General features: G+C 39.0%; 1 protein-coding gene across 4 annotated transcripts in view; it reads left to right on the forward strand.

The window, feature by feature from the left end:
* The window catches only part of EIF2B3 (eukaryotic translation initiation factor 2B subunit gamma), a 145,299-nt gene that overhangs the window by 21,765 nt on the left and 100,182 nt on the right, over positions 1–23,352 (forward strand). For all 4 annotated transcript variants that reach the window (XM_025420314.3, XM_049094495.1, XM_049094497.1 and 1 more), the window contains exon 4: positions 21,738–21,897. In XM_025420314.3, the coding sequence (XP_025276099.1) occupies positions 21,738–21,897 (160 nt within the window). The remainder of the gene's footprint in view (positions 1–21,737; positions 21,898–23,352) is intronic.

The raw sequence follows: 23,352 nt of genomic DNA on the forward strand, positions 1-23,352 counted from the left end.
TGTGATTTCTGTGCCTACCTTTAAAAATTCTTCTATTTATGAAGTCTTAAAGATATTTTCTTTAAAGTTTTAGTTTTGCTTTCCATATTTTAGGCTCTAATTCACTTAGAATCTCTCCGTTTACTTCAGGCTTTTAAAAAAATCTCAATGAAGTTTTATAATTTTTTCATAAAAATCTTATCTTTCGTCAAATTTATTACCAAATTGTGTCTTCACATTCTCTCTTTAAGTATATATGTTATGCACATAATGTATACAACTTAAAAAATCAAATAGTTCTTCAAGACTGAATGAAGGACAAAGGCTTCCTGCACTATCCTTCTTCATTCATGATTTTTTTTCTAGAATATTACCTCATTTATTTATTCCTTTATTCAGCAAAAATACTTATAAGTGACTTTTGCTTTTCAGAGGCAACTGCTTTTGGCTCTTTTCTTTTTCCTTCTGGTAACCTCGGTATTTCTAAATAACATATTTATGCTACTGTGTTTTTATTTTTAGTTTTAAATAATCTATTGAATTTCCACTATGAAAGATAAGGATTTGATTCACTTACTATCACATCCGCCCTCCCCTATGTATACAACCTCCCTCCTTTTTTTTTTTTTTTTAAGATTTTATTTATTTATTCATGAGAGACAGAGAGAGAGAGGAAGAGACATAGGCAGAGGGAGAAGCAGGCTCATCCCGGGTCTCCAAGATCACGCCCTGGGCGAAGGTGGCACTAAATTGCTGAGCCACCCGGGCTGCCCACCAACCTCCCTCTTTCTTAATCTCCCAAATATAGTTACTTCCTAGCTTTTTCTTAAATCAGTCATTTATAGCTTAGCCATATAATGTACCAGTATTATACTTTTTTAAAAATCAACTTTATTGAATTATGATTTATTTGTGATAAAATACACCCAATTTAAATGTACAGTTTGAAAAAAAAAGTATTTATTTATTTATTTTTAATTTATGATAGTCACACAGAGAGAGAGAGAGAGGCAGAGACACAGGCAGAGGGAGAAGCAGGCTCCATGCACCTGGAGCCCGACGTGGGATTCGATCCTGGGTCTCCAGGATCGCTCCCTGGGCCAAAGGCAGGCGCTAAACTGCTGTGCCACCCAGGGATCCCTGAAAAAAATTTTTAAAGGTTTTAAAGGCTCAGTCAGTTAAGCATCTAGCTTCAGGCTCAGGTCATGATTCCAGGGTCCTGGGATTGAACCCTATGTTGGGCTCCCTGCACAGCATGGAGTCTGTTTGTCTCTCTCCCTCTTTCCCTCCCTGCCCCCTCTTCCCCTGACTGTACTCGCTCTCAAAAAATAAATGAATGAATGAGTGAATGAATGAAATCCTTAAAAAAAAAAAGAATAAGCATGGAACAAAACTTTTTTTTTAGGGGGACATGGGAAGGGTAGAGAGAGAATCTTCTTTTCTTTTTTAAGATTTTATTTTTTCATGAGACAGAGAGAGGCAGAGACACAGGCAGAGGGAGAAGCAGGCTCTACGCAAGGAGCCTGATGTGGGACTCGATCCGGGAACCCCAGGATCACGCCCTGAGTTGAAGGCAGACACTCATCCGCTGAGCCACCCAGGCGTCCCAGGTAGCCAAGGTTTCTATTCAGTTTTTGCTTCCTTCTTCAGTTCTGGCACTTCATATTTTCTCTTTCTTTCTTGTAAGTTTGAATACATTTTAGAATAATTTTTTGTTAGGTCTTGTCCAAAATTTTTAGGTCTTGTAACAGAAGTTTTGGGTTCTTAATACACCAATTTTCCAATACCAGAAGCCTCCATGCTAAACACTTTTTTTTTTTTTTTTTTTTTTTTTACGATTTTTTATTATTATGAGAGACATAGAGAGAGAGGCAGAGACACAGGCAGAGGGAGAAGCAGACTCCATGCAGGAAGCCTGATGTGGGGCTCGATCCCAGGACTCCAGGATCACACCCTGGGCCGAAGGCAGGCTCTAAACCGCTGAGCCACCCAGGGATCCCCCTCCATGCTAAACACTTAATGCGCATTATTTCATTTAATCTTCTAACAACTTCTGAGGTAGATACTGTCTTTATCCCCATCTTAAAATTAGAAAAGTAGAGCTCAGAGAGCTTGAGTAACTTGCCTAAAGTTCAGGTGGAAAGAAAGACTATGCCTGCGTACCATAGTATCAGTAAATGCATTAAGTAATCAGGGATAATAGGATAATGTCTGCTAGATATGGCCAAATGGCACATATCTCAGTGGAATTTGAATTGTTATTTGACAGTACAGTAGTGGAGTGGGTTAGGGATATTTAGTAAAAAAGAGTACTATGTCCTCTCTAGAAAAGAATCTGCAGGCAGTACTTGGATCTACTTATGGAAGAAGCACCATTTCATGAATGTTACCTTCTAATTGAGTCTTGTAGGAAGAGTAGAAATCTGTGATGGTGGAGCAATATGTAGGGATATTCCTAGTGTAAAGAGGTTAGAATAGATCAAAGAAAAGCAGGAATATGTTGGTAGATCCTATACTTTAACAGTTTAAGAATTACTATGAAGCTGAGATAAAAGGGGATATTTTTAGTTTCAAATTATGTGATCTGATGGCTTCACTCAGTGTGAGCATATACCTTTAAAACTTTTACCCAGATCTATATTTCTTTGAAATATCTAAAAAAAGTAAACATATCAATTAAATAACTTAATTGGCGGTCTTTCTTTCTTTTGGGTGGCAGCCTGAATTACATACATTTAAGGTTTAATTTGATCTTTTTTTATTTAGAAGTTGAACAATTTGGAGGGGGGGAGAATAGAAGAGCAGATAAAAAGTGAAAATGAAAAGCAACAGAGAGGGATCCCTGGGTGGCACAGCGGTTTAGCGCCTGCCTTTGGCCCAGGGCGTGATCCTGGAGACCCGGGATTGAATCCCATGTCGGGCTCCCAGTGCATGGAGCCTGCTTCTCCCTCTGCCTGTGTCTCTGCCTCTCTCTCTCTCTTTCTCTCTCTCTCTCTGTGACTATCATAAATAAATAAAAATTAAAAAAAAAAAACATGAAAAGCAACAGAGACCTGCTTTGCAATAACAGCTGATTATTCATATAAGATCTCGATCTGTTACCAGTTGAATACTTCTGAGAATACTTAAATTTAGTAAAGCTTTATAAATGAGTATATTTTTTTAATTAATTAATTTACTTCAGAACCTTAGTTTCTGTTCTTAGAGACTATCCTATAGTAGGGAGTTAATTTATTAGCTGATTATGAGAGTGTAATTTTTTCCTTTGGAGTTACCCTGAATGTGCTCTGAAGATCACAAGGGAGATATTTCATATTTACTGTGGATTTCTAATCCCACAACCACTTTGAAAGGTAGATTTCTACCTTGTGGATATCTAATCCCCATAGCCACCTTGAAAGATAGATTTGTTCTGTTTTGCAGTTGAGAAAATTGATACTCAGCTTAAATAATAATCTCCCCCAAATCCCATGTCTGGTTAGGTACTGAGCCAGACTAGAACTAGAACCCAGCCTGGGTTTTGAGATATATCTGTGCATCTCAAATGTTCATGCTTTTTTCACTCATATTACCTCCAAAAGACAAACATCAGTTGTCTTTATAATCTACTCTAACTCAAGACCCTTGGCTTCAGAATAGGTTTAGTTGGTCTGGAATTTTCTTCCTTCCTTTTCTTTTCTTTTCTCTTTTCTTTTCTTTTCTTTTCTTTTTTCTTTTTTTCTTTTCTTTTCTTTCTTTTCTTTCTTTCTTTCTTTTCTTTCTTTCCTTTCTTTCTTTCCTTTCTTTAAGATTTTATTTATTTATTCATGAGAGACAGACACAAGCAGGCTCCATGCATTCAGGGAGCCCGCTGTGGGACTTGATCCCTGGTCTCCAGGATCACACCCTGGGCTGAAGGTGGAGCTAAACCGCTGAGCCACCCGGGCTGCCATGGTCTGGAATTTTCAAAATTACATTTTCCTTCTCTTTTTAAGTCTATGGGATCCATGTGTGTAGAAGTTTTTGTGTACGTTAGATGGTTGTATGTAAATATAGAATTCTTTTTAAGTATGCAATTCAGTGGTTCTTGGTACGTGTAGAACTCTTACTTAAATATTTTTGTGTAGGGATCCCTGGGTGGTGCAGCGGTTTGGCGCCTGCCTTTGGCCCAGGGCGCGATCCTGGAGACCCGGGATCGAATCCCACATCAGGCTCCCGGTGCATGGAGCCTGCTTCTCCCTCTGCCTGTGTTCTGCCTCTCTCTCTCTCTCTCTGTGACTATCATAAATAAATAAAAATTAAAAAAAAAAAAAGAAAAAATATTTTTGTGTAAAACATATTTAAAAATCAGCAAATATCCAAACAGGACTCAAGGAACTATGTAGTATCCTTGTGTTACAGTTGTGCAGCTTTGTTTATTGATACTTTTGCCAAGTAGAGGAAGATGTAGTGTTGTAGGAAGCCTTTCTATCCTGTCTAGAACTATATGAGCAAGAATTCCAGCTCTTCTGGAGCAAAAAGAGCTCTTCTCCTTGGGCAGTTAGTAAGGATGTTTGTGATCAGCACATGAAGCAAAACTGGCTGACTCCTTGGACATTGAGCCTGACCCATATCAGATGTTCCTCTGATTGTCTGAGGGAATCAGCCATTGGTGCCATTTTTGTGCTTCAGAAACAATATGATTATTCCTTAGACAAGTGTTTTTGAGAACAAAGTAGTGAGGTATATTTAAGAGACCTCAGCAGGGCAGCCCGGGTGGCTCAGCAGTTTAGCACCGCCTCAGCCCAGGGTGTGATCCTGGAGAAACGGGATTGAGTCCCATGTTGGGCTCCCTGCATGGAGCCTGCTTCTCCCTCTGCCTGTGTCTCTGCCTCTCTCTCTCTCTCTGTCTGTCATAAATAAATTAAAAATCTTAAAAAAAAAAAAAGAGAGAGAGACCTCAGCAGACTAAATCTATAATAGAGTTCTATAGCCTGTGTTTAAAACACTTACTTTATATTCCAGGTCTCATGGCTTGTCTTAACTTAGAGATTTCGGAGTTGATAATTTTCTGTTTAATCTAGACAGGAATCTTTAGCCTCAGGCAAGCCTCATTTGCCCTCTGCCTCAGTTTCACAACCCAGAAAATAGGGATAATGATACCAACACACTAGTTAAAGGTTTAGTTATTTAAATTCTTTGATGTAGAAAAAGGACTATTGTTATATGTCTTATGAAACAGCTAACATGTTACAGCAAAGAACAAACCACCCTTGAAATCCCCATCCTAGGGACAGCTTATTAGAAAGATTAAGCATATGTGCTATTTTTAGATGTTCAAAAAGCTTAAGTACAAGTTATTTTCAGTTGAGTGTTTGATGTCTTTATCGAATTACAAATCTCTGTCATTCTTTCCTGGAACCTTTCATTTTGCCCAAGGATTTGTTTTTGACAGATTTCTATCTGCTTAAAAAGAATGAGTATGCTTTGGTTAAGAGGAAATCTGAGAACTTGGTCCCAACTTGCTTAAAGACTTTAAGTGGCAACTTTCCTTCTTATGATTGCTTTGGTGGGCTGTGGTTGCCTAGAAGGCCTCAGGATATCCCCACTGATGCCTTCTTTGAGCTTGCTAGTGGAATAATGAAAAGTCCAGGACTTACGGTAGAAATAAGTTAACAAGTTGAAGGAGGGGATTTTTTTTTATCTGCCCACCCCACCCCAGGAAATCTCAGTGGAGTTTTTTCCTTGACTGTACTAACCTAGTGTATATATGCACAGCTTTATGGAATGAGGGGTGTAGGGTAGGATGGAAACATGATAGCTAGGAATTAGGATAGAATACCCAGGCTGTCATCACACACTTTCTTTATCTTTGGGTGATAAGCAGCCATATGGCTTAGATTTTTGGAAACTTTTGGTAGGGCCACCTGTCCTGCTCTGAATCATAAGGTAACAAAGACCAGCCTGATTAGTGGAATGGACAGATACTGTTTGTGGGAAATCAGTAAGCAATCTTCCATCATGACCAGGGAGTTCATTTGAAGTAGTCTGTAGCTACCCAACATTTTTTCAGCTCTTAATTTAGACATCTTCTGCTTCAACAAGCCTTGTTGGCTTTCTAAGACTGGATTAGGTTTCATTTTTTTATACTTGCACAGAGGATTAAAATTATTTGTTACACCATCATCTCCATGAACTGGACTATGGGACAGGAATTATTTCTGGGCCTGTCACAGAGAGGATGCTCAATATGTGTGTATTGAATGAATGACAGATGAGGCAAGCTCTTTGTAAACATTTGGAACATGCTCCTTACTCCTTTATTGTAGACACAGATGTCTATATGAGCCTAAGGATGAGTTTCTATGATTGTAGACCAGAGAGATCACAGCATTGGATGCTTGGTGTTCATTTTATTTGTATCTGTTAAGTTTCCACCAAGCCTTAAGTTTATTGACATGGCTAGCCCTCTACCCCAAGCAGGTTATCTCAGAGGGAGGATCTTTTTATCTTATCAAAGAGATGGAATGGTGTAATGAAGAGAATGCAGGCTTTCACAAATATGGGTAGACCTGGTTTCTAATTATTGCATCACTCACTAGAATATGCCTTTTAAGAGGTTATAAGCCCCTTCCAAGCTTGCATTTAATTTATCTATAAAATAGTCCTTCCTATTTTTCGTTTATTCACCTGCTGTTTACCAAGCACTGTCCTTGATGCTAGAAATATAGGGGTAAGCCAGAAAAACAAGATCCCTGTCCTCTTAGAGCTACTCTCTAAGGAGAGAGAGATATATAATAAACAGGAAAACAAATAACTTCAGATGATAACAGGTCCTAAGAAGAAAAATAAAGCAGGATAAGGAGACAAAGAGTGGCAGAGGAAGGAAAGGTCCTTCAGATAGGAAATCACATTTGAAGAGAAATTCTGATGAGTTTCTTGGGAAGATCTTTTCTTGCAGAGAGAATGCAAAGGCCCTGAATTAGGAGAGAATTTAACCTGTTTTATTTTATTTTTAAAAATTTTTTTATTTATTCATGAGAGACACATAGAGAGAGGTAGAGACACAGGCAGAAAAACAAGCAGGCTCCTCACAGGGAGCCTGATGTGGGACTCAATCCCAAAACTGGGATCACGCTCCGAGCCGAAGGCAGACACTCAACCGCTGAGCCACCCAGGTGTCCCTACCTGTTTTGGAAGCTATAACAAAACCAATATAGAGCACAGTAATTAAGCAGTAGAATAGTAGTATGGAGGGCCTGAAAGTTATGTGAGGGCCAGTTCATAAAGGATCTTATGATCATAGTAGGGATTTAGCATTTACATTTTTTCTATGTTGGGAAACCTTTTTTGGGTTTTGAGTGACATCATCCAGTTTATGCTTTTATTTTTTATGTTTTTTTTAAACATTTTATTTATTCATTTGAGAGAAAGAGAGCATGAGAGGGGTGGGCCGGGGGTGGGGGGAGAGGGAGAAGCAGGCTCGCTATGAGTGCAGAGCCTGACGTTGGGCTCAACGTGTGGGCTTGATCCCAGGACCCTGAGATCATGACCTGAACTGAAGTCACACGCTTAACCAACTGAGCCCCCCAGGGATCCCTGGTTTATGCTTTTAAAATGTCTGTCTAGCTGCTGTCTGAAAATCTATAATACAACAGAAATGAATCAGAAAAATCAGTAAGGAGACAGTTGCAATAGTCCAGGTGAAAGATAATGCAAGAACAATAGTGATAGAGGTGGTTGCATTCAAGACATATTTTGTTTTTGTTTTCTTTTTTAAGATTTTATTTATTATTCATAGAGACACACACACACACAGAAAGAGGCAGAGACACAGGCAGAGGGAGAAGCAGGCTCCATGCAGGGAGCCTGACGTGGGACTAGATCCCTGGTCTCCAGGATCACACCCTAGGCCGCAGGCGGCGCTAAACCGCTGAGTCACGGGGGCTGCCCTCAAGACATATTTTGAAGGTAGAGTTGACAGGACTTTTTATGGATTGGATATTTAGAATGAGGAAAAGGGAAATCAAACAACAGCTTCTGGATTTTTTACTTGAACAATTGGAGTGATAGTAATAGGATTAACTGCAGTGTGGGAGACTGGAGGAAGAGCAAGTTGGGAATCGAGATAATTTTTGGATGTTAAATTTGTAACACTGGGTATTAGATTTCCAAGTTGAGATACCCACTAGGCAGTTGGTTTTACAATTCAGAATCTCAAAAGAGAGATCAGGGCTGGAGATACAAATCTGGAGATCAACAGAGTGAAATCATCTAGGGAGTGTAAGACTGAACTTGGTATTTAGAAGTCAAGAAGCAGAGGAGGAGCAAACAAAGGTGATTAGAAAGTTATAGCCACTGAAGTAGAAAAAAAGTAGAAATTAATTAATTAATAAGATATGAACTAAGAATTTATCAGTAGATTTGGCAAGATGGGTTAATTCATAGGTTCCCTTGCTGGAGCAGTAGGGACAAAAGTCCAATCAAAAGAGTTGAGGAGGGGATCCCTGGGTGGCACAGCGGTTTGGCGCCTGCCTTTGGCCTAGGGCGCGATCCTGGAGACCCAGGATCGATTCCCACGTCGGGCTCCCGGTGCATGGAGCCTGCTTCTCTCTGCCTGTGTCTCTGCCTCTCTTTCTCTCTCTGTGACTATCATAAATAAATAAAAATTTAAAAAAATATATATATTAAAAAAAGAGTTGAGGAGGAAAAAAAAATAGAGTTGAGGGATTTGAAAATGGGAGATATTGGGGGGCCTGGCTGGCTTACTTGGTGGAGCATGGGACTCTTGATCTTGGGTTTGTGAATTCAAACCCCACGTTGGATGTAGAGATTACTTAAAAAGTAAAAATAAAGAGTAAAGAAAAGAAAAATGGGACATGGTAAAACAGCTGTTTGGAGGAATTTCAACATGAAAAGAGAATAAGACGGTATGAAATATTCCACACCTATGAAAGACTGTATGTGATATAAATAAATGTCCATTTGCTCAACTTGCAAAAATTAAATGTTCTTTTTTTTTCCCAAGGTGGGATATACTTTAGCATATGTGTGTGCTGATGGAAATGATCCAGGAGAAAAAGAAATTGATGGCAGAGAAAAGAGAGCATTTAGTTATTCAATTCAACAACTGTATTTTTACTGTCTATGATGTACTAGTCACTGTGCTAGGTGCTTAGGATGAACAGTGAGTAAAACAAAGTCCCTGCCCTCATAGAGTTTACTGAGTAGATTAGGGGGAGTGTGATCCAGCATACAGGTAGATAGGTTTGCCTTCTGTTGGATTAGGGACAGTTAATACATTACTAGAGGTAGATTATGTAACATGTAATGCATGTAGCTTCGTTAATTTTGTGTCACTAAGATGTTTGCTGCTTCTGTTTCTATTTTCTTATTGAAATAAGAGGTGAAGCCACCAGCTGAGACTAAGAAGGGAGGGGAATGTTAAAGTTTCAAGGAAGGATAAGAAGATACAAAATCATCTCAAAATGTGAGAAAACATTCCCTAAGAAATTTCCTAAGAATTTTGAAGGCATTGCTTGTTGTCTTGAGCTTCCAGTGTGGTTGAGAAGTCATAAGTTTTTGTAATTGCTAATGTTTTTAATGTGGTCAACTTTTTCTGTCAAAATTTATAGCATCTTTTTTTTGTACCAAGTGTTCTAGAATTTCATGATGATGTCTTTTCTTGTGAATCTGTTTTATTCATGTGATCCCTTTTACTCAGTGAACCCTTTCAATTTGGATATTCTTGTCCTTCAGTTTAGGGGAATTAAAAAAAAAATCATTTTGTTGATGATCCCTTCATATCTGTTTTTTTTTTCTGTTCTTTTTTTCCTGGAAACTGATTATTCTGATAGTGGATTCCTTAGACTGGTTCTTTAATTTTGTTATCTTTTCTTTCATATTTTCAATATCTTTATCTTTTTTTTTTCTCAAGTTTTGTATATGAATGGGGCATGTCAACTGTGAGCTTCACTGTAGGGTGATATGGTGATGTGATTAGGCTCTTGTGTGTGTGTGTGTGTGTGTGTATGTGTATGTGAATCTCCTATGTCTGTATCCTAAGGGCTTTTTCTCTTTGATTACTCAGATTCCCTAAAGAAAAGTATTCTCCTGCCTGAAAGGTCTTTAAAGGCCTAGCATTCTAGAAAATGAGTTGGGTCAGGACGGAGGAGGATGTTTCAGAATCCTATATGCATTCTTTTTTAAGTTCTCCCTTTTCAGGGCAGCCCGGGTGGCTCAGCGGTTTAGCGCCGCCTTCAGTCCAGGGCCTGATCCTGGAGACCTGGGATCGAGTCCCACATCAGGCTCCCTGCATGGAGCCTGCTTCTCCCTCTGCCTATGTCTCTGCCTCTCTCTCTCTCTCTCTCTCTCTCTCTCTCTCTCTCTCTCGCTCTCTGCCTCTAATTTAAAAAAAAAAAAAAAAAAGTTCTCCCTTTTCAGTAAAGTACATTGCCTCTTCCTATCCCAACTGTGCTTGTGCTTCCCCAGTCTAGATATCCTCTATTTTACTCTCTTCAGCCCTCTGCCAGGGTGAGACCAGGCAATAGTTGGGTTGTACAGAGTGGAAAAGAGATCTTTCAACCAGCCTTCTTAACTCCTCCCTCCTCAGTTTGGACATCTGGACCCTTTCCATAGTTTGGCTATTGTGAACATTGCTCCTATAAACATTGGGGTACAGGTGCCCCATAGGATCACTACATTTGTATCTTTGAGGTAAATACGTAGTAGTGCAATTGCTGGGTTGTAGTATAGCTCTATTTTCAACTTTTTGAGAAACTTCCATACTGTTTTCCATAGTGGCTGTACCAGCTTGCATTCCCACCAACAGTGTAAGAGGGTTCCCCTTTCTTTCTCCACATATGATTTTTTTTTTAACAGTATATTTTTTTAAGATTTTATTAATTTATTTGACAGAGAGCACAAGCAGGGGGAGCAGCAGGCAGAGGGAGAGGGAGAAGCAGACTCCCCACTGAGCAAGGAACCCCATGTGGGGCTAAATCCCACTGGGATCATGACCTGAGCCGAAGGCAGATGCTTAACTGACTGAGCCACCTAGGCACCCCGATTTGGTTTTAAATAGTAAGATGCCTAACCAAATTTAAATACGACATGAATACATTTAAAGAGGGCCTATATTCACAGCATAGGGAATATGGTCAGTGGTATTGTAATAACATTGTGTGGTGACAGATGTAGCTGTACTTCTGGTGAGCATAGCATATGTATAAACTTGTTGAATCACTATGTTGTACACCTGAAACTAATGTATTAAGGTGTAGTGTGTGTGTGTGTGTGTGTGTGTGTGTGTGTGTGTTAGGAGGCAATATGATAGCAAAGGGGCAGATCACATATTTCTGAGCTTCTATTCTCTATAAAATGGGTTTAACTATATTGATATTACAGAATTATGTGAGATTTAAGTGAAATAAAGTGTGTGTAAAAGGTTGTAACATTAATGTCCAGTGTTTTGCCATCAACTAAAAGATAGTGTAGCCTTAGAACCAGTTGAGCTGATAGTAGCAGGTAGAGTGTAACCATTGGTTCCAAACTGGAATCATGGATTGGAATCCTAAAAGTATGTGACTACTTGGGCTTTTGCTAAAGAGATATTCAGAGACACATCCTTTAATGAATGAACTTGGATAGTAACATAATCTTTAACCAGGTTGGTAAGCTGGTTCTGGGTTTTTTTGCCTAACTGACTTCTCTGATAAACTGAGGATTGCCATACATGCCACACATACGTTATTACTTTTGAAAGAACTCAAGTTTAATTAAATGTGCTGAGCATCAAAATTATACTTAATATGATTTAATCTTTCATGATGATGCCCAAAGTAGATGAGAAACTCAGAACTTTAAGGTCATCATAATTATTAATGCCAGTGAACCCAGAGCATAGCTCCAGATGAAGAATTAAGAATAGAGCCACCTCGGGACGCCTGGCTGGCTCAACAGTTGAGTGTCTGCCTTTGGCTCAGGGTGTGATCCCAGAGTTCCGGGGTCAAGTCCCACATCGGGCTTCCTGCATGGAGACTGCTTCTCCCTCTGCTTCTCTGTGTGTGTGTGTGTCTCTCATGAATAAATGAATAAAATCTTAAAAAAAAAAAAAAAAAAAAAGAATAGAGCCACCTGGGAGGCTCAGGTTGAGCATCTGCCTTTAGCTGAGGTCGTGATCCCGGGGTCCTGGGATCGAGTTCCACATCAGACTCCCCACAAGGAGCCTGCTTCTCTTTCGGCCTATGTCTCTGACTCTCCTTGTATCTCTCATAAATGAATAAATAAAATCTTTAAAAAAATAATTAAAATAGCTTGATCCTTGTAATCATATGATTTTATGCCATAAGGAAATGTAGAGATCTAATCTTATAGATGAAGACGTTGAGGCCCAAAAAGGGAGGGGCCCTTTCAAAGTTATACGTAAAATTACTAAGAGAAGGAGACATACCTAATTTTAAGAGTTGTTTTTTGAGGATGATTTTAGTTTCTTTTCTTTTTTTTTTTTTAATTTGTTAGTTGTCTTTTTTTCATATTATTATAAACTCCCCTTTGTCATAGTACCTAACTACCCTTTGCTGCCCCTCTCCCAAGCTTTCTGGCTTCCAAGTAAACTGGACAATATTTCTACATATTTCATACGTCAGGACAAAATTAAAATTCAAGTTACAAACAAAATAAGTAACATAATTGTTAAGAGCATATTTCATGGTCTTGAAATGGAGCAATAATATTTTTATCCTGTGGAGTACTTGGTGTCTTACTGAAGAAAAAAGAATGAAATTATGTAAGATAGATTCAGCATAGTAAATTCTTTCAAAGTGAAGGTTTGATTTGAGAGAACAAAAAAATATATGTTATTTCTCTATTAATGTCCATGCATTTAGATATTAAAATTAAATTGCAGATATTTAAATCCTGGAAGAAAGACCAATAACTTCTATATTTTTGTAAACAACCTCTCTGTCTTAAATGTTACAAAGTGAGTCACATAAATATTTTGCCCCCCACCAAAAGAAAAACCTGAAAGAGATGTGATTAGCATTTAACTCATTTAGCAGTGTTAGAAATTAACAGATTCTCAGTTACTTCTTAGCTTTACACAGGAAACATTAGTAGAATTCCTCTATTCTTTTTTTTTTTAAGATTTATTAATTTATTTATGATAGAGAGAGAGAGAGAGAGAGAGAGAGGCAGAGACACAGGCAGAGGGAGAAGCAGGCTCCATGCCAGGAGCCCGACGTGGGACTCCAGGATCGCGCTCTGGGCCAAAGGCAGGCGCCAAACCTCTGAGCCACCCAGGGATCCCCTCCTCTATTTGTTCTTAACCCAAAGAAGAGAACTTCTGTAGGAAGGTGAATGAACTATAAATATTGAAACTATAAATGTTGAGTCCCCATTTTATTTTATTTTTTAAAGATTTATTTATTTATTCATTCATTCATTCATTCATTCATTCATGAGAGACACCCAGAGAGAGGCAGAGATACAGGCAGAAGGAGAAGCAGGCTCCTTGCAAGGAGCCCAATGTGGGACTGGATCCCATATCCTGAGATCACGCCCTGAGCCGGAAGCAGACACTTAACCACTGAGCCACCCAAGCGTCCCAGAGTCCCCATTTTAAAATTATAAATCTAGCATATTCTCTCCAGCCATACCCTCCAGGACAGCTATCTGGTTTCTTTTTTTTTTTTTTTTTTTTTCCAGACATTTCTGCCTTTTCCCTTTTTGGAGGCAGCAGGTTTATTCCCTACCTCATTGCTTTACAAAGCTGCAGAGTTACCTTTTTGGCTCCTGTCCTAACTCTGAACAGTCACAGTCTCTATAAAGGGGGCTCTCAGCTCTGTCAGAAAGTATGCATTTCTAAACATCTAAACTTTGATGTTTCCATTTTTTAGTCCATTTAAACAAGGTGAGGGAAATAATAAGAAGAGTGCTAATGTTTGCTGATGCTTCTTTGGCCAGCACTAGAGTGAACTCTGGAGATAAAAAGATAAAAGAGCTCCTTATGAAGCTCACAGTCTAGAAAAAAAAAAAAAAAAAAAAACTATGTAGTCTACTTTAGTGATTTAAGGTCTGCAATGGATCAGAAAAGTTCATCTCTAGAGATAATATATTGGCTCTGCCTTTTAAAATAACTATGACAGGGCCTGAAACTTGATGGATGACTGTGTAGTGGAGTGAGAATAGAGAATGGGGAATGCATTTTTGGCAGTTTTTTAACATTAGCTATGTGGAGGAGAATTGGGGTAGAGAAGGCTGAATTAAGTAGGTGGAGTCATATTTAAAGACCTTTATTTTTTTATTTTTTTAAGATTTATTTTTATTTATTTATGATAGACATAGAGAGAGAAAGAGAGGCAGAGACACAGGCAGAGGGAGAAGCAGGTTCCATGCTGGGAGCCCGATGCGGGACTCGATCCCGGGACTCCAGGATTGCGCCCTGGGCCAAAGGCAGGCGTGAAACCGCTGAGCCACCCAGGGATCCCCGGTATTTAAAGACCTTTAATGTCATGCTAAGGAATTTAAACTCAGTCTTACAGAGCAATAATACCCTAAATGAGGTGATCTCAAAGCAAAGGGGTGTGCAGGATGGAGTACCAAAGGAAGATATTAGAATCTCTAGTTCTTTTATCTCTTATTTTAAAAATATCAAAATACCAATTTTTGTATATGTTATCTGAAGAGCATATTCTATCACTTATCATGATTCATGTATTTAAAATAAATTTTGAAAGTAAGTGGGAATAAGTGAATAAGTTCAACTTTTTCTTTTGTTTCGAGAATGCTATTTTAGGCTGCCTTTAGTAAGGAAGTGAAATAAGTAGTGGAAATTGGAGTATGGATTAGAATAAGAGAAAACTGGAGTGAATGAGACCAGCTAAGAGACCAGAAAAATATTTTGAGGCCTAAACTAAGGTAGTGCAATGGAGATAAAAGAGGAGGACTTGGGGGCTCCTAGGTGGCTCAGTTGGTTGGGTGTCCAACTCTTGGTTTTGGCTCAGGTCATGATCTCATGGGTCATAGGATCAAGCCTATGTCTTCAGGCTCCCTGCTCAGCAGGGAGTCTGCTTAAAAAGATTCTCTCCCTCTGTCCCTTCCCTCACATTGCTCTCTCTTAAAATAAGTAAACAAATAAATAGAAGAAGAAGAAGAAGAAGAAGAAGAAGAAGAAGAAGAAGAAGAAGAAGGAGGAAAGAAGAAGAAGAAAAGAAGAAGAAGAAGAAGAAGAAGAAGAAGAAGAAGAAGAAGAAGAAAGAAAAGGAAGAAGAAGAAAGAAGAAAGAAGAAAAGGAAGAAGAGGAAAGAAGAAGAACAAGAAGAGAACTTGATGACCAGTAAGATGTTGAGATGGGAAACTGGGCAAGAAAGGGAGGATTTTAGCCCTAGACTATGGCCAGATTTCTGACTTCAGATTCTGGTGGTGGTGACACTTTGATTAAAATAAGGAACACAGGAAGTATGTTTAGTTCTAAGCCTAAGGATTATCACATTTCTTACTTAGAGACTGAGTTGGTTATCCCTTCCTGTACCTAATGCTCTAGCCTCATTAAAAACAAAATGGCAGTTGGCCCTTTGCCATGCACTTTGGGAACTGCAGACCAGGAGTCTTTTCCAAACATTTTCAACAGAAATCAAACGTGGTGAGGTCTCTAGCAGTTAGACATTGATGTTTATTACAGCATCAAACTACTCTTGAGGGTTGGATTGGGATTGGACCACATAGGAAATATAAATTGTGACCGTTCATAGTCGAACCAAGTAGCTGAATTCATTAGTTCCATATGGCAGAGGTGGAGTGCAGGGTGGTGATTTGGATCATAGCCATTGTTTGTGGAAGTGCTGGGTGGGTAAAAGCGTGGTTACCTTGCCCTGACCGTTTTTTTTTCCCCCCAGGGGAGTAAGTATTTTTCTTTCTCTGTGCCATAGGAAATTGTTTGCCAGATTGTGTTATTTATAACAATCTGTCATGGAGCAGCTGCCAGGAAGAGAAGAGAGGGCTGTTCCCAGTAGTTCTTACCACCTCCCACCATACCACTACCACCACACACACATAACATCCAGTTTTCTGACTTAACTTTTGTTTTTTTTCTTCTAGTTTTACTCAGTGGTTTTGGCTTGATTGAAAATGTTCTTGTAATGAGAGATTTTGGGCTTTGCCATAGCTTTGTAATTGGGTTTTCTGAGCTTAATTTGTTTGCTTTAGCCAAAACTAACTGGCAGCAATTTGAATTTCGAGTTCCTGGGTATCTTGATTTCTTCCCAAACACTAATGTGCTGTCTTCACCTTCCCTTAAAGACCTTGTATGTTTCCAGTTTGTCCAAAGTGCACACATTTGCTGTCCTTTATAGCCATGCTTTTTGCCCTTGACATTGCCTTGTCTCCTCTAAAGGAACAGGCTTGGGATAAGGGATACTGAGGACTTAGAATATTGAATAGGGAGGTCTGTGGAGATTCCAGTTGGTCTCTGCAAAAGAGTCATTATCATCAGTGTTAGAAAAGAACTAATGCCCTGAAACTCAAGGCAGCTGAGGATTGGTGTGCCCAGGGAACTTTCAAGTTAATTACATTTCAGATATACAGTTATTTCACAGTCCAAACAGTCTGTGTTTATTCATGGCTGTGATCACACGTGATCAGAAATACCTCTGGCTCTTAACAGTTTTTCCACTTTTTCTCTGTGGGCTCCAGTTAGTAGAAGAATTTTTGCATTTCTAGAATAGGCTTTACATCGTTAGAATACAAATCAAAGCAATAGTCACTGATTTTCTATTATAGCTTTTATAAAAATGTAAAGAGAAACAGGCAGTAGTATGAAGAATGTAAGATGTTAGCCTTTTATTTCTTATTCCAGGATTTCCAGCTTTGGAAACAAAGTACATTGATCAAACAGCAAAGACTTTCCTTTGGAAGTGGTGGAGTTGTAAAGAGGATGGGAATGTGTTTGGCCTCACTGAGTCTTAGATGGTGCATTTTCTGGGAACAGAGGTAGAAGAGGGCCTGACGGAATAGCACCTCCATCTGTATCCCAGGCCTGCCCTTTCCGACTGACGCCTTTCTTTTCACAGTGAGAACAGATGGCAACCAGACATTGGGAGGAGGGGTCTGTTTCTTGTGCTCCTTGGGGATTTTGCATTCAGCTTAGCATAAAGTCATCTAAAAGCAAAGAAAAAAATGAGGCTGCAACTGTTCACAATTATGCAGAATTTGTTTGGCATTCACTTTACTGACAGATTTATTTTTTGCAGATACTGAATGATAACAGCATTTATTTTCCAAGACAACATTGTCACCACGTCAGAGGCATCTGCACTGGGGTCATTTTCTTCACTTTGGAGTACACTTGATAATTAAATTTATTGTGGAACAGTCAGTTTGCAGAAATCAACCAGCTTATTAGAGAAAGGAAGGTTTTTTTTTTTTCTCAGCAAACTGTCATTTTTATTATAATGAAATGAGGCAACTTCTGTATTACTGTAGTGACATGTCTTTAATAATAGCCCATGTTCCCAGCTTTCCTAAGCATTGTTGTGAGAAGTAGGACTCTATGGCCTATCTCTTCCTTAGCTTTCATATACATGGGCTGATTTGCTAATGTTTGGTGGTTTCTGGATGGTGAGCCTAGGAATTTTTTTTTTTTTTTTAAGCAGATAGCCTTAAGCAGAAGAGTAGAAAAAAAGTCCAAATTTGAACTTCTTAACTTGAAGAGGTTTTCCAAAGGAATTGTTTAGGCACTAAGTAATGAGTTACATGTAGAAAAAGAAATGATGGTTCTAGTACAGATTCTGTATTCAAAATAAGAAATTTCAAGCAGGATCCCTGGGTGGCGCAGCGGTTTGGCGCCTGCCTTTGGCTCAGGGCGCGATCCTGGAGACCCGGGATCGAATCCCACATCGGGCTCCCGGTGCATGGAGCCTGCTTCTCCCTCTGCCTGTGTCTCTGCCTCTCTCTCTATCTGTGACTATCATAAAAAAAAAAAAAAAAAAGAAAGAAATTTCAAGCAGTAAGCCAAGGCATTCTTTTTTTTTTTTTTTTTAAGATTTCATTTATTCATGAGACAGAGAGACAGAGAGAGGCAGAGACAGAGGCAGAGGGAGAAGCAGGCTCCATGCCGGGAGCCCGATGTGGGACTCGATCCTGGGACTCCAGGATCATGACCTGGGCTGAAGGCAGACATTTAACCACTGAGCCACCCAGGGGTCCCAAGCCAAGGCATTCTTATGGTTGAGCCTCACTTTCTAGCAAACATGACTTTCTACTATAGTAGAATGTGAGTTGAAATCCGTTTTCCCCACCTAAAGCAGGAATCTTGATTTTATTTTTTTTTAAGATTTTATTTGTTTGTTTGTTTATTTGAGAGAAGGAGAGAGGACAAGCAAGGCAAGGGGCAGAGAGAGACAGACTCCCTGCTGACTACAGAGCCTGATACAGGGGCTCTCTCCCAGGACCCTGAGATCATGACCTGAACTGAAATTAGATAGTTAACTGACTGAGCCATCCATGTGCCCCAGGAATCTTGCTTTTTCTTTTTCTTTTTTTTTTTAATAAATTTATTTTTTATTGGTGTTCAATTTACCAACATAGAGAATAACACGCAGTGCTCATCCCGTCAAGTGCCCCCCTCAGTGCCCGTCACCCATTCACCCCCACCCCCGCCCTCCTCCCCTTCCACTACCCCTAGTTCGTTTCCCAGAGTTAGAAGTCTTTATGTTCTGTCTCCCTTTCTGATATTTCCCACACATTTCTTCTCCCTTCCCTTATATTCCCTTTCACTATTATTTATATTCCCCAAATGAATGAGAACATACACTGTTTGTTCCTCTCCGATTGACTTACTTCACTCAGCATAATACCCTCCAGTTCCATCCATGTTGAAGCAAATGGTGGGTATTTGTCGTTTCTAATGGCTGAGTAATATTCCATTGTATACATAAACCACATCTTCTTTATCCATTCATCTTTTGATGGACGTCGAGGCTCCTTCCACAGTTTGGCTATTGTGGACATTGCTGCTAGAAACATCGGGGTGCAGGTGTCCCGGCGTTTCATTGCATCTGAATCTTTAGGGTAAATCCCCAACAGTGCAATTGCTGGGTCGTAGGGCAGGTCTATTTTTAACTCTTTGAGGAACCTCCACACAGTTTTCCAGAGTGGCTGCACCATTTCACAAGGAATCTTGATTTTTCAATTAAAATCGTAGAAAAGGGGCAGCCCGGATGGCTCAGTGGTTTAGTGCTGCCTTCAGCCTGGGGCGTGATCCTGGAGACCCAAGATCGAGTCCCACATTGGGCTCCCTGCATGGAGCCTGCTTCTCCCTCTGCCTGTGTCTCTGCCTCTCTCTCTCCCTCTCTCTCTCTCTCTGTGTCTCGAATGAATGAATGAATGGGTAAATAAATAAATCTAAAAAAAAAAAAACGTAGAAAAGTAGGAACCACTTACAAAAATTTCCGTGTAGACATTTATTTTACTCTTAAACCTGGAATAATTTAGTTAAATATTTTTCAGACTTTTTATTATTTTTAAAAAGATTTTATTTATTTATTCATGAGAAACACAGCAAAGGGAGAAGCAGGCTCCATGCAGGGAGCCCGATGTGGGACTCAATCCAGGGTCTCCAGGATCAGGCCCTGGGCTGAAGGTGGTGCTAAACCGCTGAGCCACTTGGGCTGCCCTTTTTCAGATTTTTTAAAGTAGCAAAACCTGTTTTCCAAACCAAAACTTATACAGAAACTCAAAAAATAACCCTGGCTGACTCAGAAAGAGCAATAAGTACCAGGCTTTACCTGAGGCACCTCTGGGAAACTGCACGTGTGCTATTGGGAAACACTCATGTAGTCAATTTAAACTGAAATGTAAGGAATTTGTTTTTCAACATATTGTTTTAGCAAATCTGTTTTCTGCATTTATGATGAAATGTAGTAACAGAATGTATAGATAGGAATTTGTTTTAAAAATATTAAGTAGCCTTTTTTAGATGCTTACATTTTAACACTTTCTAGTCCAAGTGCCCTCCATGTTTCAGAACAGGACCTGGCTGAGCATAGAGTAAGTGCTCATAAATGTTAAGTAAATAAGTTGTTACAAGTGATAATCCAATTTCTGCCTGGGTACTTATTATGATGGGAAACTCATCGCCTTACAAAATTATTCTTTTTGACAGATGTAAGTTAATATGGAAATCAAAAATACTTTTCATGTTTTACCTATTTGCTCATTACCTAGTTTGGTCTTGGGCTAGTCACGTAAAATTTCGTTTTTCCTTAAGGCTGCCAAATATTTAAAGACTGCTATTATCTCTTCCTAAACACCACCCCATAATCCTTGTCATGCTCACTGTCTCCCCCACAAAATCTTTTCCCTACTAAACAACTTCTCTTCTTTAAGCTGTCCTGTTTCCAGCTCTTGCACCACCTTAATCTTCTTATTGTACTTTTTTAATCAAAAGTTATCAAAGTTACTCTTAAAGTATGATACTCCAGTTGATAGCTAGTACCCATAGTAGTAGTGGGTATAAGACAGACCAAAATTTAAAAGTATCTAAGATCTAGGGCAGCCCGGGTGGCTCAGTGGTTTAGTGCCACCTTCAGCCCAGGGCGTGACCCTGGAGACCCGGGATCAAGTCCCACATTGGGCTCCCTCCGAGGAGCCTGCTCATTCCCTCTGCCTGTGTGTCTCTGCCTCTCTTTCTCTCTGTGTACACACTCTCATTAGTAAATAAATCTTTTTAAAAAAAGTAAGATCTAAATTTAAGTGACTTTGGTATCTAATACTATAGACTAGAAACTCCCTTAAGTGGGTCTTCAAACTAGTAAAGCTGTATTTCTTTAGACACTATTCACTATAAAGATTATTTATTTATATAAAAAAAAAGATTATTTATTTATATGAATAGTCATTACAGGTTATTAGATCTTAGGTAGTTACCTAGCTACTGTAAACCTGTTTGTCTGTAGTACAAATAATAACAGTGCTTATAGCATAGGAATCTAAAGATTGGAAATGCATGCAAAGTGTTATCACAATTCCTGGCCAATAGTATACATTCAATAAACATTAATTGCTATTACTAGCTATTATAATTAATCTGAATTACTAGAAATGCAATCAGAATACCCACCACGTGAGAACATCTGTTTTTATTTTTTTCATTCATTCATCATATAGTTACTAAAAGGCTATTATGTGCCAGACACTGTGGTAGTCAGGTCTCATATTTCTTATCCATAAAAATGGGAACAAATAATATTAATAGTAACAATCCTACCCCATGGTATTGTTATAAGAATTAAATGAGTGATTTTATACATACTTGAGGTTGTATAGTAATTGTTACTAGTTAGATTGGTCTCCTGAAAAATAGGCATTATATTCATTCTTTTATTTTCTAGTACTATAGCAGAGTGCTTTATAATATTTCATAACCACCTGGAATCATCAGACTATATGAAAATACTTTTCAAACTATAAAGGAATGTATACATTTAAGATAATTAATTCCACATGGAAATAGACAATGTGGTAGTTTTCAGACTGTTTCTTAGAGCCCAGGATTCCAGTGGTGCCTCAGATTGGGCAGCAATAAGGCACAACGCAAGAGGAGATAGATATTCCAGACCCTCCCCTAGCAAAGTTCAGTTAAAACAACCCTATTTATTTTACTTATTCTGCTGCTATAAAAAAGGTTTGAAAGTGAGTGTCCAGTTTGTGTGTGCTGCCAAGCCGTTGTAAGTTTATCCTGTAATGATTTGTGTGATCTATTGTCTTTTGTGATACTGACTTCCCCTTTCTCCATTTGACAGACAGATGTACTAGTTCTGAGCTGTGATCTGATAACAGATGTTGCCTTACATGAAGTTGTGGACCTGTTCAGAGCTCACGATGCATCACTTGCCATGTTAATGAGAAAAGGCCAAGATGACTTAGAACAAGTTCCAGGTCAAAAGGGAAAAAAAAAAGCAGGTAAGGAGTTTGATTTATTTGTATATTGGGTTTTTATAATTATTATTATCATTCATGCTTTCACTTAAGAAACATTTGCTGAGGGGCGTCTGGGTGGCTCAGTCAGTTACGTGTCTGCCTTAGGCTCAGGTCATGATCCCCGGGTCCTAGGATCAAGCTCTGCATGGGGCTCCCTGCTTGGCATGGGGCTCCCTGCTCGGCAGGGAGCCTGTTTATCCCTCTCCCGCTCCCTCTGCTTGTGCTCTCTCTCTCTCTGTGTCAAATAAATAAATAAAATCTTTTAAAAAAGGGAAAAAGAAACATTTACTGAGAAGTGTCTGTACTGCCGGCTCTGTGCTAAGGGTTGATGACATAAAGTCAAATAAGACACAGTCCCTGGGATCCCTGGGTGGCTCAGCGGTTTAGAGCCTGCCTTCAGCCCAGGGTGAGATCCTGGAGTCCCGGAATTGAATCCCACGTCGGGCTCCCTGCATGGAGCCTGCTTCTCCCTCTGCCTGTGTCTCTGCCTCTCTCTGTGTGTGTGTCTCTTGTGAATAAATGAATAAAATCTTTAAAAAAAAATTTTTTTAAAGACATAGTCCCTTACTTGAAGGGGCTTAGAACTATTTTCTTTTTAAGATAGCAGATTCACCATAGAGCAGAGAGCTCGATGCAAGGCTCAATCTGAGGACCCTGGGCTCATGACCTGAGCCAAAGCAATCTTGAGAAAAAAACAAAATTGGAGGCATCGTGCTCCCTGATCTCAAATTGTATTATAAAGCTATAGTAATTAAAACAGTGTGGTATTGGCATAAAAACAGACACATAGATCAGTGGAACAGAGTAAAGAGCACAAAATTAAACCCACACATATATGGTCAGTTTATGACTAAGGAGCCAGTATACCATGGGGAAAGGACAGTCTCTTCAAGAAATAGTGTTGGGAAAATTGAACAGCCACATGCAAAAGAATGAACCTGGATCACTATCTTATACTGTACACAAAAATTAACTCAAAATTAATTAAAAACTTAAATTAAGACCTGAAACTATAAAATTCCCAAAAGAAAACATAGGCCATAAGCTTGTTGACATAAGTCCTCTTGATTTTTTTGTCTAATACCAAAAACAAAAGCAAGAAAAGCAAAAATAAACAAGTGGGACTATATCAAACTAAAAAGCTTCTGTGCAGTAAAAGAAACCATCAACAAAATGAAAAGGCAGTGTACTGAATTGGAGAAAATATTTGCAAGTCATATATCTGATAAGGGGTAACATCCAAAATATATAAAGAACTCATATAACTTACTTAGAGAAAATCAAACAATCTAATTAAAAAATGGGCAGGAGATTTGAATAGACATTTTTCTAAAAAACATATAGGGGGTCAGTAGTCACATAAGGAAATGCCTTACATCATTAATCATAAGGGAAATGCAAACTACAATGAGAGATCATCTCATACATTTTAGAATG

This window comes from Canis lupus, chromosome 15 (genome assembly GCF_003254725.2).
Source record: "Canis lupus dingo isolate Sandy chromosome 15, ASM325472v2, whole genome shotgun sequence".
In the NCBI taxonomy this organism is placed as follows: Eukaryota; Metazoa; Chordata; class Mammalia; order Carnivora; family Canidae; genus Canis; species Canis lupus.